Source organism: Notamacropus eugenii, chromosome 3, assembly GCF_028372415.1.
Source record: "Notamacropus eugenii isolate mMacEug1 chromosome 3, mMacEug1.pri_v2, whole genome shotgun sequence".
Taxonomy (NCBI): Eukaryota; Metazoa; Chordata; class Mammalia; order Diprotodontia; family Macropodidae; genus Notamacropus; species Notamacropus eugenii.
The window spans coordinates 104,904,980-104,916,991 of NC_092874.1; the positions used below are offsets into that span (position 1 = coordinate 104,904,980).

Here is a 12,012-nt window from a genome sequence, read left to right on the forward strand (position 1 = left end):
ATTCTAGGGAACTGTGGGGGTGATGAATACTTTATTTGTAATTGTGGCCAAAATCCCGCAATATGTGGTCCAAAGAAGGTGCTATCAATACAGCCTCTGGGATAGAGCCTTTCCTTAAGCCCCTCCACAGAGTACAAAGGTTGCTGGGAGTGAGCCAGCCAACAGCTTCAGTGTAGGAGCTAAAGCAAGAACGCTGCCCAAGCTGTCAGGCTCCCCAAAAAGGAAAGGGATAGAGAAGAGGGTACAAGAGGATGCCGTGAAGCCTGGAAGATGAGAGGGGGTGGTCCTTGTACCAGGTGGGAAAGGGGATATTGAAAATGAAGTGATTGGTCTCGGGTTCTGCTGCTCTCCCTCATCTCCCTGCCCCCCTTAGAACTTAAGAGGGGCTAGCATTAAGACTAGCTGTAAATTTTCTTGTGGCTCAGGGTGGGGAATGAGGATGAATTGAGTGAAGGAAGACTTGATCTGAAAGCAGGTAGTTCTCTGATCTGGAGTAGATCCTGGTTCTTCCAAGATTCATGAAAATGAGTTCATCCTCATGTCTGGGCCCGGGTTGTGTGGCAGTGACGACACAGTACATGTCCATCCAGAGGGAAACAACCATGCTCATCGGCCTCGATTGACAGGGGTTTCCCACAGTCCTGTTGGAAGGGGGTGGGACAGGATGGTAAAGCATAATGCATGATCTCTTCTCAGTATTCATAGTTCCATATCCCCCACATACCGCTGGCTCTAGCAGAGCTGAAACTAGGTCAGCATTTAAGCATGCCACCGCCTTTTCCCTCCCCCCATTTCTCACCACCCTTTTACTTCCTCTCCTGGGCTCCAAGCCCCTCCCTTTTGTAGGATTGGCAATTAGGGGTGTACTCCTCTGGGGAGAGGGAAAAACCCTTCTTTGCAGCCTGCCCCACCTTGCCCTAGGATGACTCTTGCAAATCTCTTAGAAAGCCTCACCTGCCCAATTTATTCTCCTAAATTCTTTCTGGGTCATGAAGTCAAGGCCACCCACTCCACTCTGAGAAAGGATCTTGAAGGGAAGAGGGAATGACCTACATCTCAGCTTCTATCCTCCTTGGACAACTTCTGAATATTCTACAGGCTGGTATTTTTTTCAAACCACCTTTGGTTTCTAATTGTAAAGTCCTGTCCTCACCACCCAAACCAAGATGTGGAAACTGGGCGGGGCAGAGGACTTGTGATTGTTCTGACCTCACACTTGTAACATTTCATGTGGAAGTTTTTGTCAAGAGCTACCACTCGGACAGTCTCATCTCGGCCAGGTTCTGGCATGATGGGTTCAGCACAAACTGAGCATCGTGGGGCATACTGCCTGTGGAGGGTAAAGAGAAACAGGGTCAGTGGCAGGTGGGATTTGGGTGGGAGGATAAGTTGATTCTTGTCTGAGGGCATGTCATGTGGAGGTCAGTCAACCCAGGCAATACAACAGGAGGTTATCCAGCAAGTAAAGTCTCCCTTTTATAGGATGCTATCTAGCACAGTGGATAAAGTGCCCTGGAGTCAGAAGAACCAAATTCAAATCAAGCCTCAGAGACTTAGCTCCAAGACCCTGGGAAAGTTACTTCACCCTCTCCTCAGTTTCTTCATCTGTAAAATGGGGATCATAAAAATAATATTTACCAAGTGTTTAGCACAATAAGTGCTATATAAACGTTAGCTATAGTTACTACTACTATTATTTCCCCCTCCAGGTAGACTTACATGAGAGCTAGGCCCTTGTTGCTTCCCTCTCATGAAAGTCCTCCCCAGCCAGGCAGGATTCTCATTTTTAATTCCTGCCCTGAGAGTTAGATCTGCCTAGTTACTGTCTCTCCAACTGTACTCCTCCAACTCTAAGCTGAGCTGAGAGCTGCACAAGTCCCCAGTGACCTGGCTGCAAAAAGAACTGTTTCTACTCATAAATTGAAAGTCAAGGTCATGTCCTTGGAACACTGTTACAAATGAGAAGTACATGAGTGAAAGAGGCTTTTGTGGACTGGCCTGGGAATGTAACCACTATATACGTATGTGTGTATACATATATATATACATACGTATAATTGTTTCTGCAGAAAAATGCACTCGAGTTCCAAACAACTGCTCTAAAAAGGAGCTCTTGGAACATAATAAGCCTTGCATAAACTGGGAACTTGCATAAAAAAAGGAACTACATATACATGTCTCCCAAAGAAGATCCTGAAATAGAAGGGTATGAGAAGCAGTCCAGTATACTCCGATGCTCTATGAAATACAAGGCAGTTATATGGTGCAGTGGATAGAGTGCAGAGCCTGGAGTCAGAAGACTCACTTTCCTGAGTTCAAATCTGGCCTCATACACTTCCTAGCTGTGTGACCCTAGGCAAGTCACTTAACCCTCTTAGCCTCAGTTTCCTCATCTGTAAAATGATCTGGAGAAGAAAATGGCAAACCACTCCAGTATCTTTGCCAAGAAAACCCCAAATGGAGTCAAGAAGAGTTGGACACAACTGAAAAACTGAACAAAAATAGACAAAGGTAGGTTAACTGGCCCACTCCAGCTTGTGAAATTCACCAGGGTCAGGCGGAAAAAGCTCAGGCCCTACAACAAAGGTAGACAGGACTGGTTTACTCCAAGATCTGAGAGTTACAGCTCACCGGTGATAGTCAGGGACACAGTGAGGCCGGTTGGCTTGGTCCACAATGAAGGAGGTCCCTTCCAGAGGGCAGGCACAGACCACACAGGTAAAGCACTGGGGATGGAAGGCCCGACCTGTGGCTCTCAGCATCCGCTCAGTGATAGGCTGACCACATGTGCTACACTTCTCCAGGGTGTTCTGGGTTTTTGTAGAACAAGGAAGGAAGGCAAGCAGCATTTCTTAATTGCCAGGTACTCTACTTTATGAATGGTATTTGATTTGAACAAGGTGGCTGTTCCAAACCCTCCTTCCCAGTGACAGGATACAACCACCCTTCTCCCATCTCCTCACAAGCTGTTTCCTAGGTTTCCCCATGTGGCTTCCTTACCTCGTAGCACTGCTCACAGTAAGGTGCCCCTTCAAGGCTATAGAACTGCTGCCCCTGCAGCTGCCGCTCACACTGGTGGCATGTGAAGCATGTGACGTGGAAAAGACTCCCAAGTGCCCGAACTGCAGGCTGGGAACGTACCAGGGCCTGGTGGCACCGACCACAATACTCTGGGGGGGGGGGGGAGAAGGAAGGCAGCACTGTAACAATGTAAATGGCAGGAAGGATGTGGGAGGGGAGCCAAAAGGTACCAGTCACAACAACCAGGAGAAAGGCTAGCTAGAGACAGGGAGGTCGGGAACATAGTGGAATGATGGTGACCTATTTAGGACCTTATTGGGGGTGGGGGGTGGAGGGGAACTCAGTCTCACCATCGGTGGGTAGCTTGTTATTGGATGGCTGCTCCATGTCCCTCATTAGCTGCTGGGTCAACTCTTCTAGCTCTTCTACCTCCCGAAGAGTCAGAGGTCCTGGGGCCCCAGGAGGACGCACCTAGAACCCCAACAGCCTTAGTTTTTCTCTACAAATTCTTATAGCGTGGCCTTCATTTCAGTTTTCCCCAGCTGTCTCACCATCTGCCCCTCCACCCACTGCCAAGAGGTTTTGTCCTAATTACTAAAGCCCTAGCTCCCCATACCACCCCCACTCCACATCTACCCAGGAGGAAGGAAAACAGGTTATTGCCACCCATACTTACTCCAGAGCTTATGTAGCCCCTAGACACATTTTAATCCCTTTTTTTTCCCCCAAAGCGATGTATCACAGACAAGTGAGGAATAGGACTTGTGCAGATACAGGCCACACACGTTGCTCAAATCACCATAGCACTGGACATACACGCCACAGACATACCAGGGCCAGAGATTACAGAGTTCCACTAGATGGAAGGGACCTTAGAAATCATTTAGTATAACTGTGACATTTTACAGGTAAAGAAACCTTGGTCCAGCAATATACCAGTTTGCCCAAAGTCACACAGTGGCACAGCTGGGGCTGAAACTGGATCTTCTAGTGCCCAAGACCAGGGCTCTTTCCATTACACCTCTTATGAGAGGGCAGGAATAAGCAACATTCTCCACTGAGAAAGACCATCTATGACAATTTTAAAACCAAATGCATGGAAATCAGTACAAAACCTATACTTTTGAATAGATTTTTTAAAATACTAAGTGGACGCTCTCATAGGTTCAGCCAACTTTGGTAACACCTAATGACTAGGGTTATTAACAAGGGAAGATACTTAATGACTCCCTGGACCCAAACACAGAAGCCTCACAGAATACATAAATACATAGACCCCCTATAGCACATGCATAGCCCCCATCTCCAAAGAACATATACACCAGAGGCACACCTACCCGTCCCAACCGCTGCTGAGCAACTCTGCCAGCATAGAAATATAACATAGGGCAGGAAGATCAGGTTAAACCCAAAATGCTGCCTATGGGGCCCCTTAACCATCCCACTTCTGAATTCTCACACTGGGGACCTTAGGGCCCCAAGCTGGAATGAGGAGTCCACTTTTGAAGTCCACAGACTGGGCCCAAAGCCCGGGGGGGGGGGGGGGAGTGGAGGAGGAGGGAGGAGGTGTCATAGATGGACAATTTTATGTGGACCAGCCAGTTAACCCCTCACCCCCAGAAAAACTATCCACCAGGAAAGCCCCAGCACACTTGGGACAAGGTGAAAGCCCAGACCACACCAGCATCCTAGATCCTATTATACCATCTGCAGGATACTACTAGAGAAAAGAGTGCTGACTCTGCTACAAATTCATGGTCTCTGACTTCAATTGGACTCAACTGCTGCTCCGCAGTTGTTATTCAACTTTCTCTATTGCATTCCCCACAGCAGCTGTTTCAAACCTTTTTCCACCCTTCAAGCCCCAGATCTCCATTCCATTCCATCACCACCCCCTCACTCCCAACACATGACTTCATTCCCCTACTTTATGAAGAGAGCTCAAGTTCCCTCATATTCACCTCTATCTCCAAACATCTCTGAAGCCACACTTATTTTTAATACCACTTTTCAAAATATCTTCCTTCACCTGCTCCTCCTTCCTGCCTATCTCAAAGAAAGATATACACTTCTTTTCCATGGTGTAGGCATCCATCTTGGGTCTTAAAACTATCCGCTACTGCCTCCTCGTTATGTCAAAATCAACCCGATCCCCTTTGTATAGATGAGGAATTTGTGGCCTAGAAAGCTTAAGATATTTGTCCAAGGTCACACAGGCTGAGCCACACAAGACAGATCCTCTGGCTACACATCCAACAATTGTTCCAATTACCTCACTTCCAATCCTTATTTCCACTGTCTTTTTACCTAGTAATATCTTCACAAGTTTTCCCTATTTTAAACACATCAAAAAAAAAAAAAACACCCCAAAACTTCTTTCAACCTGACTACCCCAAAGCATCGTGTCTTCAGTCAAATTTGCTGCTTCTCACGAGTTCTCATAACTTGCTCCCACCACTCTACTGAAACAGGCGTCAAAGATCCCAGGTAATCTTCCAATTATCAGATCTCCTGGCCTTTCCTAACATTTCATTCTCCTTGACCAACACTGTGGACAAGCCCATATTTCCTGAAGTTCTCTCTTCCAGCTTCCATGTCATTGCTGTATTGTCATTTCTGGTACCCTTTAAGTGTTTCCTCCTTCAAAGTGGGTGTTGCTCAGTCTAGTCCTCAGACTGTTTCTGCTTCAGTCTCAATTTTAACTTCCAAGTGGACAATTCTACATAAATGGCTTTTTGACACATAACTAAAACAGACTTTTCCCAAAACCAGATCTTTCTTCTGATTTATTCTCATCTGTCAACAATGCCTTTATTCTCCCAGTCATCTACACTGAAAGCCTTGAAGTCATCCCTCCCACTCCTCCCATATCAAGTCACCAGCACCTGTTAATTCTTATTTCTCACCTCCATCCTCCCCTTCTTTCCCACTGCCCTGCTAGGTACCTCAATCCTGAAATAACACAACAGTCTCCTAACAAGTCTCTCCCCACAACCTATCCTATGAATGTCTTCTCAATCAATCTTCCTAAAATGTTATTTCGCACATATCAAAAACCTTCCCTTTGCCTACAGAAAAATATTAGAAAGGTTGAACATCTAATCAGTCCCCTACCAACTGTTCCAAACTTATCTCCCACTACTCCCCAAAGCTAATAACTTTCCAATCTAGCTAAATTCAAAGCCAACCTGTTCCTGTAACATTTCACACACATTCCTACATCCATGCTTTTCCTCTCACTATTCACTCTGCCCCATATTCCCATTCCCTAGAGCTCAGGATGCCCTCACCTTCCTTTCCACCTAAGTTCTATCCTTCCTTCAATGCTCAGCTCTGGTTCTACTTCTTTCATGAAGGCTTCCCCAAATGGCTCAGCCCTGGGGAATTTCTCTCCATTCCAGATTTATTTTCCATACTATTTGACACAGGACAGAAAGTATGAGCTAAGCATTTTTATGTATGCATCCTGTTCTCCCCAACTAGATGGGCATCCTCTCAAAAACAGCCCACGTCTTATTTACTAACAATCTCTGGCATGTGGCACATTACCTTAGTAGCTACTTAATAAATGTTGATAATAATGATGCTATTGCTAGAAAGCTCCCAAGGCCCAGGCCAACCCCCACAAAGTGAGTAATGCTCTTTCAGGAAACAAAGCGGACAGCTGATAAGAGAAAGTCAGTTGATCAGCCTCCTTTAGCCTCCCATTGTTAAAGGGGAAGAACTCAAAAAGGACTAAGTGGAAAAGTATCTAAATGTTGACCTAGAGATGAAGTCTTGAGTTCAGGCCCAGAGTAAAGCAACTTAGTTCAGAGCCCCACTAAAACACTAAGCATTCAGGCCTCTCTAAATTTAGTGCTTTTACTTACCCACTCCCAACCCTACCCCACCCAAACACCCAGACCCTTCCAGGTCCCTCCTCTGGAGGTGCTGTTTCCCTTCTTCACTTTGGTTGCCTCACTACTCCACACAGAAGAAATTCACCCACTCTCATTCTAACTTTGGGTTCCAGAAAGCTCTGACTTTATGCTTAGCCTCTCCTCTTGCTCCTATTTTCAGACCCCTGTAGTTTCCCCTCACCTGGTCCTGGGCAGGAGGCGGGACGGGACGTTGTTTCTCCTGCACACGGGGCTTCTCTCTCTGTTGAGCATAGGTGAAGCTGGGAGGCTGAGGCTGTTGAGGGGACCCTGCAGCAGTGGGGGGTGAAGGACCCACCTTCTTGTGAGGGGGACCCCCAGGTGCTGGAGGACTAAACTTAGGGGTCACAGGAGTGAACTTGGGGGCCACAGCATTAAACTTGGGGGTAGAGGTAGGGGCTGGGGGTGGGGGTGGAACTGCAGATGGAGCTACAGCTGGAGGTGGAGCCACTGGTGGAGCTGGAGCCACTGGTGGAGCTGGAGCTGGGGGACCTCGAGGCTGTGTGGTTAAGGTCTTAGACACAGATACAGAGTGGGACTGAGGAGGGCTAGTAGGAGCCAGCCAAGGAGGAAGAGGTGCTGTGCCAGAAGCTGCAGATGGGACTTTAGGCTTGGGAGGGAATTGGGGGGCAGCTGGGGGAGGCACAGATCCAGATGAAACCTGCAGGGGAGAGGAGTTAGGGGGAGAACTAAGTTAGAAGAAGGTGTTGTCTATCCTATCACACACACACCCCTATGTAGGTTCACTGTGTTTATCTACAAAGACACAGCCCCCCCACACACACCTATGCAGGTTCACTTTATCTACACACACAAATACACACACACACACACACACACACACACACACACACACACACACACACACACACACACACACACACACCTATGTAGGTTCACTTTATCTACAAAGACACAGCCCCCAAACACACACATACATTCCTGACCTCCCCCACTTTCCCTACCCCATCCCTCACCCTGGGCTTGAAGGGATCATTCCGGGCCATGTCATCCAAAAGGGAGGACAGAGAATCCATCTCCAGGTCAATGCTGCTCACCTTTCCTCTAGGCTGAGGAGTAAAGAATTTGAGGACCCAGGCAGACTTCTTTATACATCGTACACTGAGTTTCAGGACTCCCCTCCCCCAAGGATATTCAATCCTACACAGCCTATAGGGCTATATGGAAGTTTCCTAAAGTTCCCTGCCCCCACTGAATATTTCCCTGCCCATAAGTGGAGAAAGCCAGGCAGAAACAGTAGGCCTCCTTCTATAGCCCTTTTATGGAGTATCCATTTCAGCCCAGTGCTCTTTTCCCTTCACTCACCTGATGGGCTGGTGCTGGAGGTTCAACCCCCACTTCTTCTTCCAGAGGAGGTGGAGGGGAAGGGAATGTCTCTTCTTCTGGAGCAGGGGGGAATGGCTCCTCAAATGGAGGAGGGGGTGGCGGAAAGGGCCCTCCCAAAGAAGCCTCTCCATCATCCCCAGGTAGCAATGGAGGTGGTGGCAGAGGGAAATCTAGAGGCAGGAGAAAGAGATTCATCAACAAGGCCCTCCTCCAGTTGTACTGGGAGGGCCTGTAAGGAATGAGGTAAGACCTAAGGTTTACTGGGCATCCTGTTCAGGCCTCTGAAGTCCTGGGTATCCCAGTACCCCATAAAGAGATCTCTTTCCATTAAGAAGGTATGTTTTAAGTCAGGAAGTCCTGCTGAGAAGGGAACTCACTCCCCCTTTCAGTTTAACAAGCAAACTCAAAGAGCCATGCCCCACACACATTCTCGCTCACACCCACCCCCGGGCCAGGAATTTGAAATGGACCCAGGAGTCCTGGCTCGGGGCCACGGGCTGCAAGATGAGGTAAGAACATCTGCTCAGACCGAGTGGCCCGATACCCTCTCCACCTCCCCACCCCTACCCACACAAGCTCCTCGATCCCTTGCACCCCTTGGCTTCCAGACATCCCCCCACAAAGTCCTTACCTTCCGGGGGTGGGGGAGGAATCTCCCCCACCTTGCCCATCTGAGCCCTCTGGGCCCCGGGCCCTGGCGGGTTCTCCGAAGCCCCGGCCCGGAAAGGGTTCACTTTGGGTTTGGGGGCCACGACCGGGGCAAACTTCTTCTGCGGGGCATAGAAGGCGGGCGCCGAGACCGAGACGGAGATGACAGGGGGGGGCCGGGGGGCCGCCATGCGGAGGCTGGGCTGGAGGAAGGGCCGCAGTTACCATGGACAGAAGGATGAATGGATGGCTCTCCCCGCCCGCTCTGGAGCCCCCAGCCCCGGGACAGGGAAGGGCCCGCAGGCCCCCCCCACCCCCCACCCTGAACTTGCGGCCGGGGCCGCCTGTCCCCTCTACCCCATCCTCTCTCACCGCGGGGCTCGGCCCGTCTATTCCGCCAGCACGAAGGAACAGTGGTCAGTGCGACGTCCAGCCCAGCTGTGACTCCGTCCGTCCGGGCGTCCCGAGCGGCTTCTGACTGGGGGGAAGGAGGGCGGGGAGACACAGAGGCAGGGAGACCATACAAGGAGCGGCCCAGAGAGGAGGCGGGGAGATCTGGAGCCAGGAGGCGGGGAGAACTGGGGAGACGAGGTGGCTGGGCTGGGCTGGGGGGTGGGAGAGCAGGAAACTCCCCCAGGAAGGGGCCCAGATCACGCCCAGGACCAGGGAAAGCAGAGAAGATCCTCCTCCCAGCAAACCTCCCCGCGGGCTACAGAGTCAGAGACGGGCCGGCCCTCCCAAAACACGCTCCGCTGATGTCATTTCCTGACCTCCCCCCAACACACAGCGGCCCCCTCCTCCTTCCCGGAGGTCTGACTCACTGTCCCAGTTCCCCCCATCCCACCCCCATCCTCACCTCCCACCCCCGTTCGGCTTTGTGCGGCCAAAGTCGGGCTGGGGGCCGAAGGAGCAGATCCAGCCTTTGCCCCTGACTTGGTCTTCCAGTCCAAACCAGCTGTTCTCTTAGCCCCCCCAGCCCTGTCTCCCCGCCCCCCGTTCTCCTCCTCCACCCAGGTCCCCAAGAATTCCCGCCTACCGCCTGCTCTGGGTCTAGACTCTAGGGAGAAAGGACGTAGACCCGCTCCTAGCCACTAAACACACCTCCCACCCTCTCCCCACGGCCGCCGCCAACACGTACACGCTTAGACAAAATCCACACGTTTCAATGGGGGGACCGAGGGCGCCGGGGCAGTGAAATGAGGAAGGACTGCTAAATCACCAGACCCTATTTCCCTAGGGGTCCAGGAAAGGTTTCTAGCTCTTGAGCTACGAGTTCAAAATACGTCTTTTCAGCAGCTCCGGGTTAGCCAGAGCTCCACCCCAAAAGCCCCTCTGGGCTAGTGAATTTAAGACTCAGAATTGCTAGAGGCATGCACTGGGCTGGCCTGAAACTGAAGGGAAGTGGAGGTGGGTGTGGTCTTTTCAGTTATTGAAGGTTTGGGGGGAGAATATGGAGAGGTCAGAAAGGTATTTTTACACACACAAAAGCCAAAACCAATTCAGTTTGGGTGCATCTCTCCACACACCCCCACACTCCTACCCCCCCTCCGCCAGAAAGAAAACCTAACTAGCGTCATTGAATAAGAAAACTATAAATGAAAGGGACCTTAGATCTACTTCAACCCCTCTTTTTAAAGAGGAAGAGTCTTTAGGCCATAAGGGTAGTAAATACCTTGTCTAGGGTCATACACCTAAGTTATTGTGCTTGTCCTTCATTTTCGAAGAGGACCATGACATCAGGGAAATGATGACCTGACTTGCAGTTGACTTTGATTCGAGTGAGGGAGTGCTATGCAAGGTCACCAGCCTCACTTTTTCCTCCACAAACACCTAGTAAGTAAGTGGTGGATGGGGACTTCCAGTGCTGTAAGCATCTGTAGTCTATCCCTCATTATCAAATGCTGTACTTTCTTCTTTTGAAGAGTATCAAGTCAATTGGCATTTATTCAGTACTTATCATGTGCCAGGTCCTGTGCTAAGCAATATAGGATACAACTACTGTACAAGCAAAAGGGACTGTTTCTGTGTTCAAGTATTTCACATTCTAAGCTCCTTCTACCTCTCCTACATGCTCCCTTATTTTCATTTCCACTACCTTCCTCATCAATTTAATAAAAAGTCAATTTAAATGTATTTATTAAGTATCTATGCAACGCAAGACACTGGATTTCAAAGATGAAAACCAATACAAACACTGACCTCAAGTTGCTTATAAGCTACACAGGCTATGTTATGTACAAGAATTATATAATACTAAGGTAACACCTCAGTACCCCACTCACAATTGGGTCTCCGGTACTCAGAGTCCACATCCACTCAGATCATAGTTCATTATCCCCTAATTTGTTAATTGTTACTAGTTAGTGAGCAGACAACAGTAGATGAATGCAAAGGCATTTAATGAATTAGCCTCATAAGAAGAAATAACGTTAGAATAATTCCCCCATAAAACTGAATAACACTCTTCTATAAACACACACCATCACTGGAAGAGGTGAACTACAACTAGGAAACATGTATGGAGGGGCACATATGTAGAAAACACTTATTCGCAGGGTATACCCAGGGATGGGCAACTCACACCTTTGAAACCTAGGGCTGCTGATGTCTTCTGGAGATGTTACCATGCTGCTCCACCTAGGAATACTCCCCACTGATCTTGCTTGGCTTCTGCTATATGGTCTTCTGTTGGTCTACATGGTTCCTGCCAAATATGGATCCACCAGATACAAGATTGGATAGCTTTGTTCTATTACTAATTTCTAACCAGCTAGAATCATCAGCTGAAGTGTGTTATCTCTTGCTGTAAGAAGGAGAGGGGTGGGCTCTCCACCATGACTCTTTTAGCTTAAAGTCCAAAGGCTTCACATCTTTTAGAAATGCAGAGCCATCACATCACATCACTGCTAATTGTTTTCCTTCCCATTGATTAGTTTGGTAGTATTCAGAGTCATGGTCATGATATAGACTTTCCTCTTCAGAGACAAAGATTTTCTTTCAGAGGCAAAGTCCTTTTGATTTACAAAATAGTTAGCTAATTTTTGCCCACAAAACATTAAGGGGCAGCTGGGTGGTGCAG

At 48.8% G+C, this 12,012-nt stretch overlaps 1 protein-coding gene across 1 annotated transcript; it reads right to left on the reverse strand.

Moving 5' to 3' along the window:
* Positions 1-12: 12 nt before the first annotated feature.
* On the reverse strand, positions 13-9,804 carry ZYX (zyxin). The gene is made up of 11 exons (XM_072652478.1): positions 9,790-9,804; positions 9,306-9,411; positions 8,917-9,136; positions 8,265-8,455; positions 7,916-8,008; positions 7,102-7,599; positions 3,372-3,492; positions 3,001-3,170; positions 2,632-2,810; positions 1,210-1,330; positions 13-641 (listed from the first exon to the last, which is right to left on the reverse strand). Exons 3-11 carry the CDS (start codon positions 9,122-9,124, stop codon positions 537-539), a joined length of 1,686 nt encoding a protein of 561 aa, XP_072508579.1. The 5' UTR covers positions 9,125-9,136; positions 9,306-9,411; positions 9,790-9,804; the 3' UTR covers positions 13-536.
* Between the last annotated feature and the right edge of the window lie 2,208 nt (positions 9,805-12,012).

Bases quoted from the DNA above. Each gene is read 5' to 3' on its own strand.
- ZYX (XM_072652478.1), bottom strand. From the start codon at position 9,124: ATGGCGGCCCCCCGGCCCCCCCCTGTCATCTCCGTCTCGGTCTCGGCG. The intron at 3,171-3,371 runs GTGAGACTGAGT...CCCCCCCCCCAG, and splicing joins TAACAAGCTACCCACCGATG to AGTATTGTGGTCGGTGCCAC. The intron at 1,331-2,631 runs GTGAGCTGTAAC...TACCCTCCACAG, and splicing joins TGTGTCCCTGACTATCACCG to GCAGTATGCCCCACGATGCT.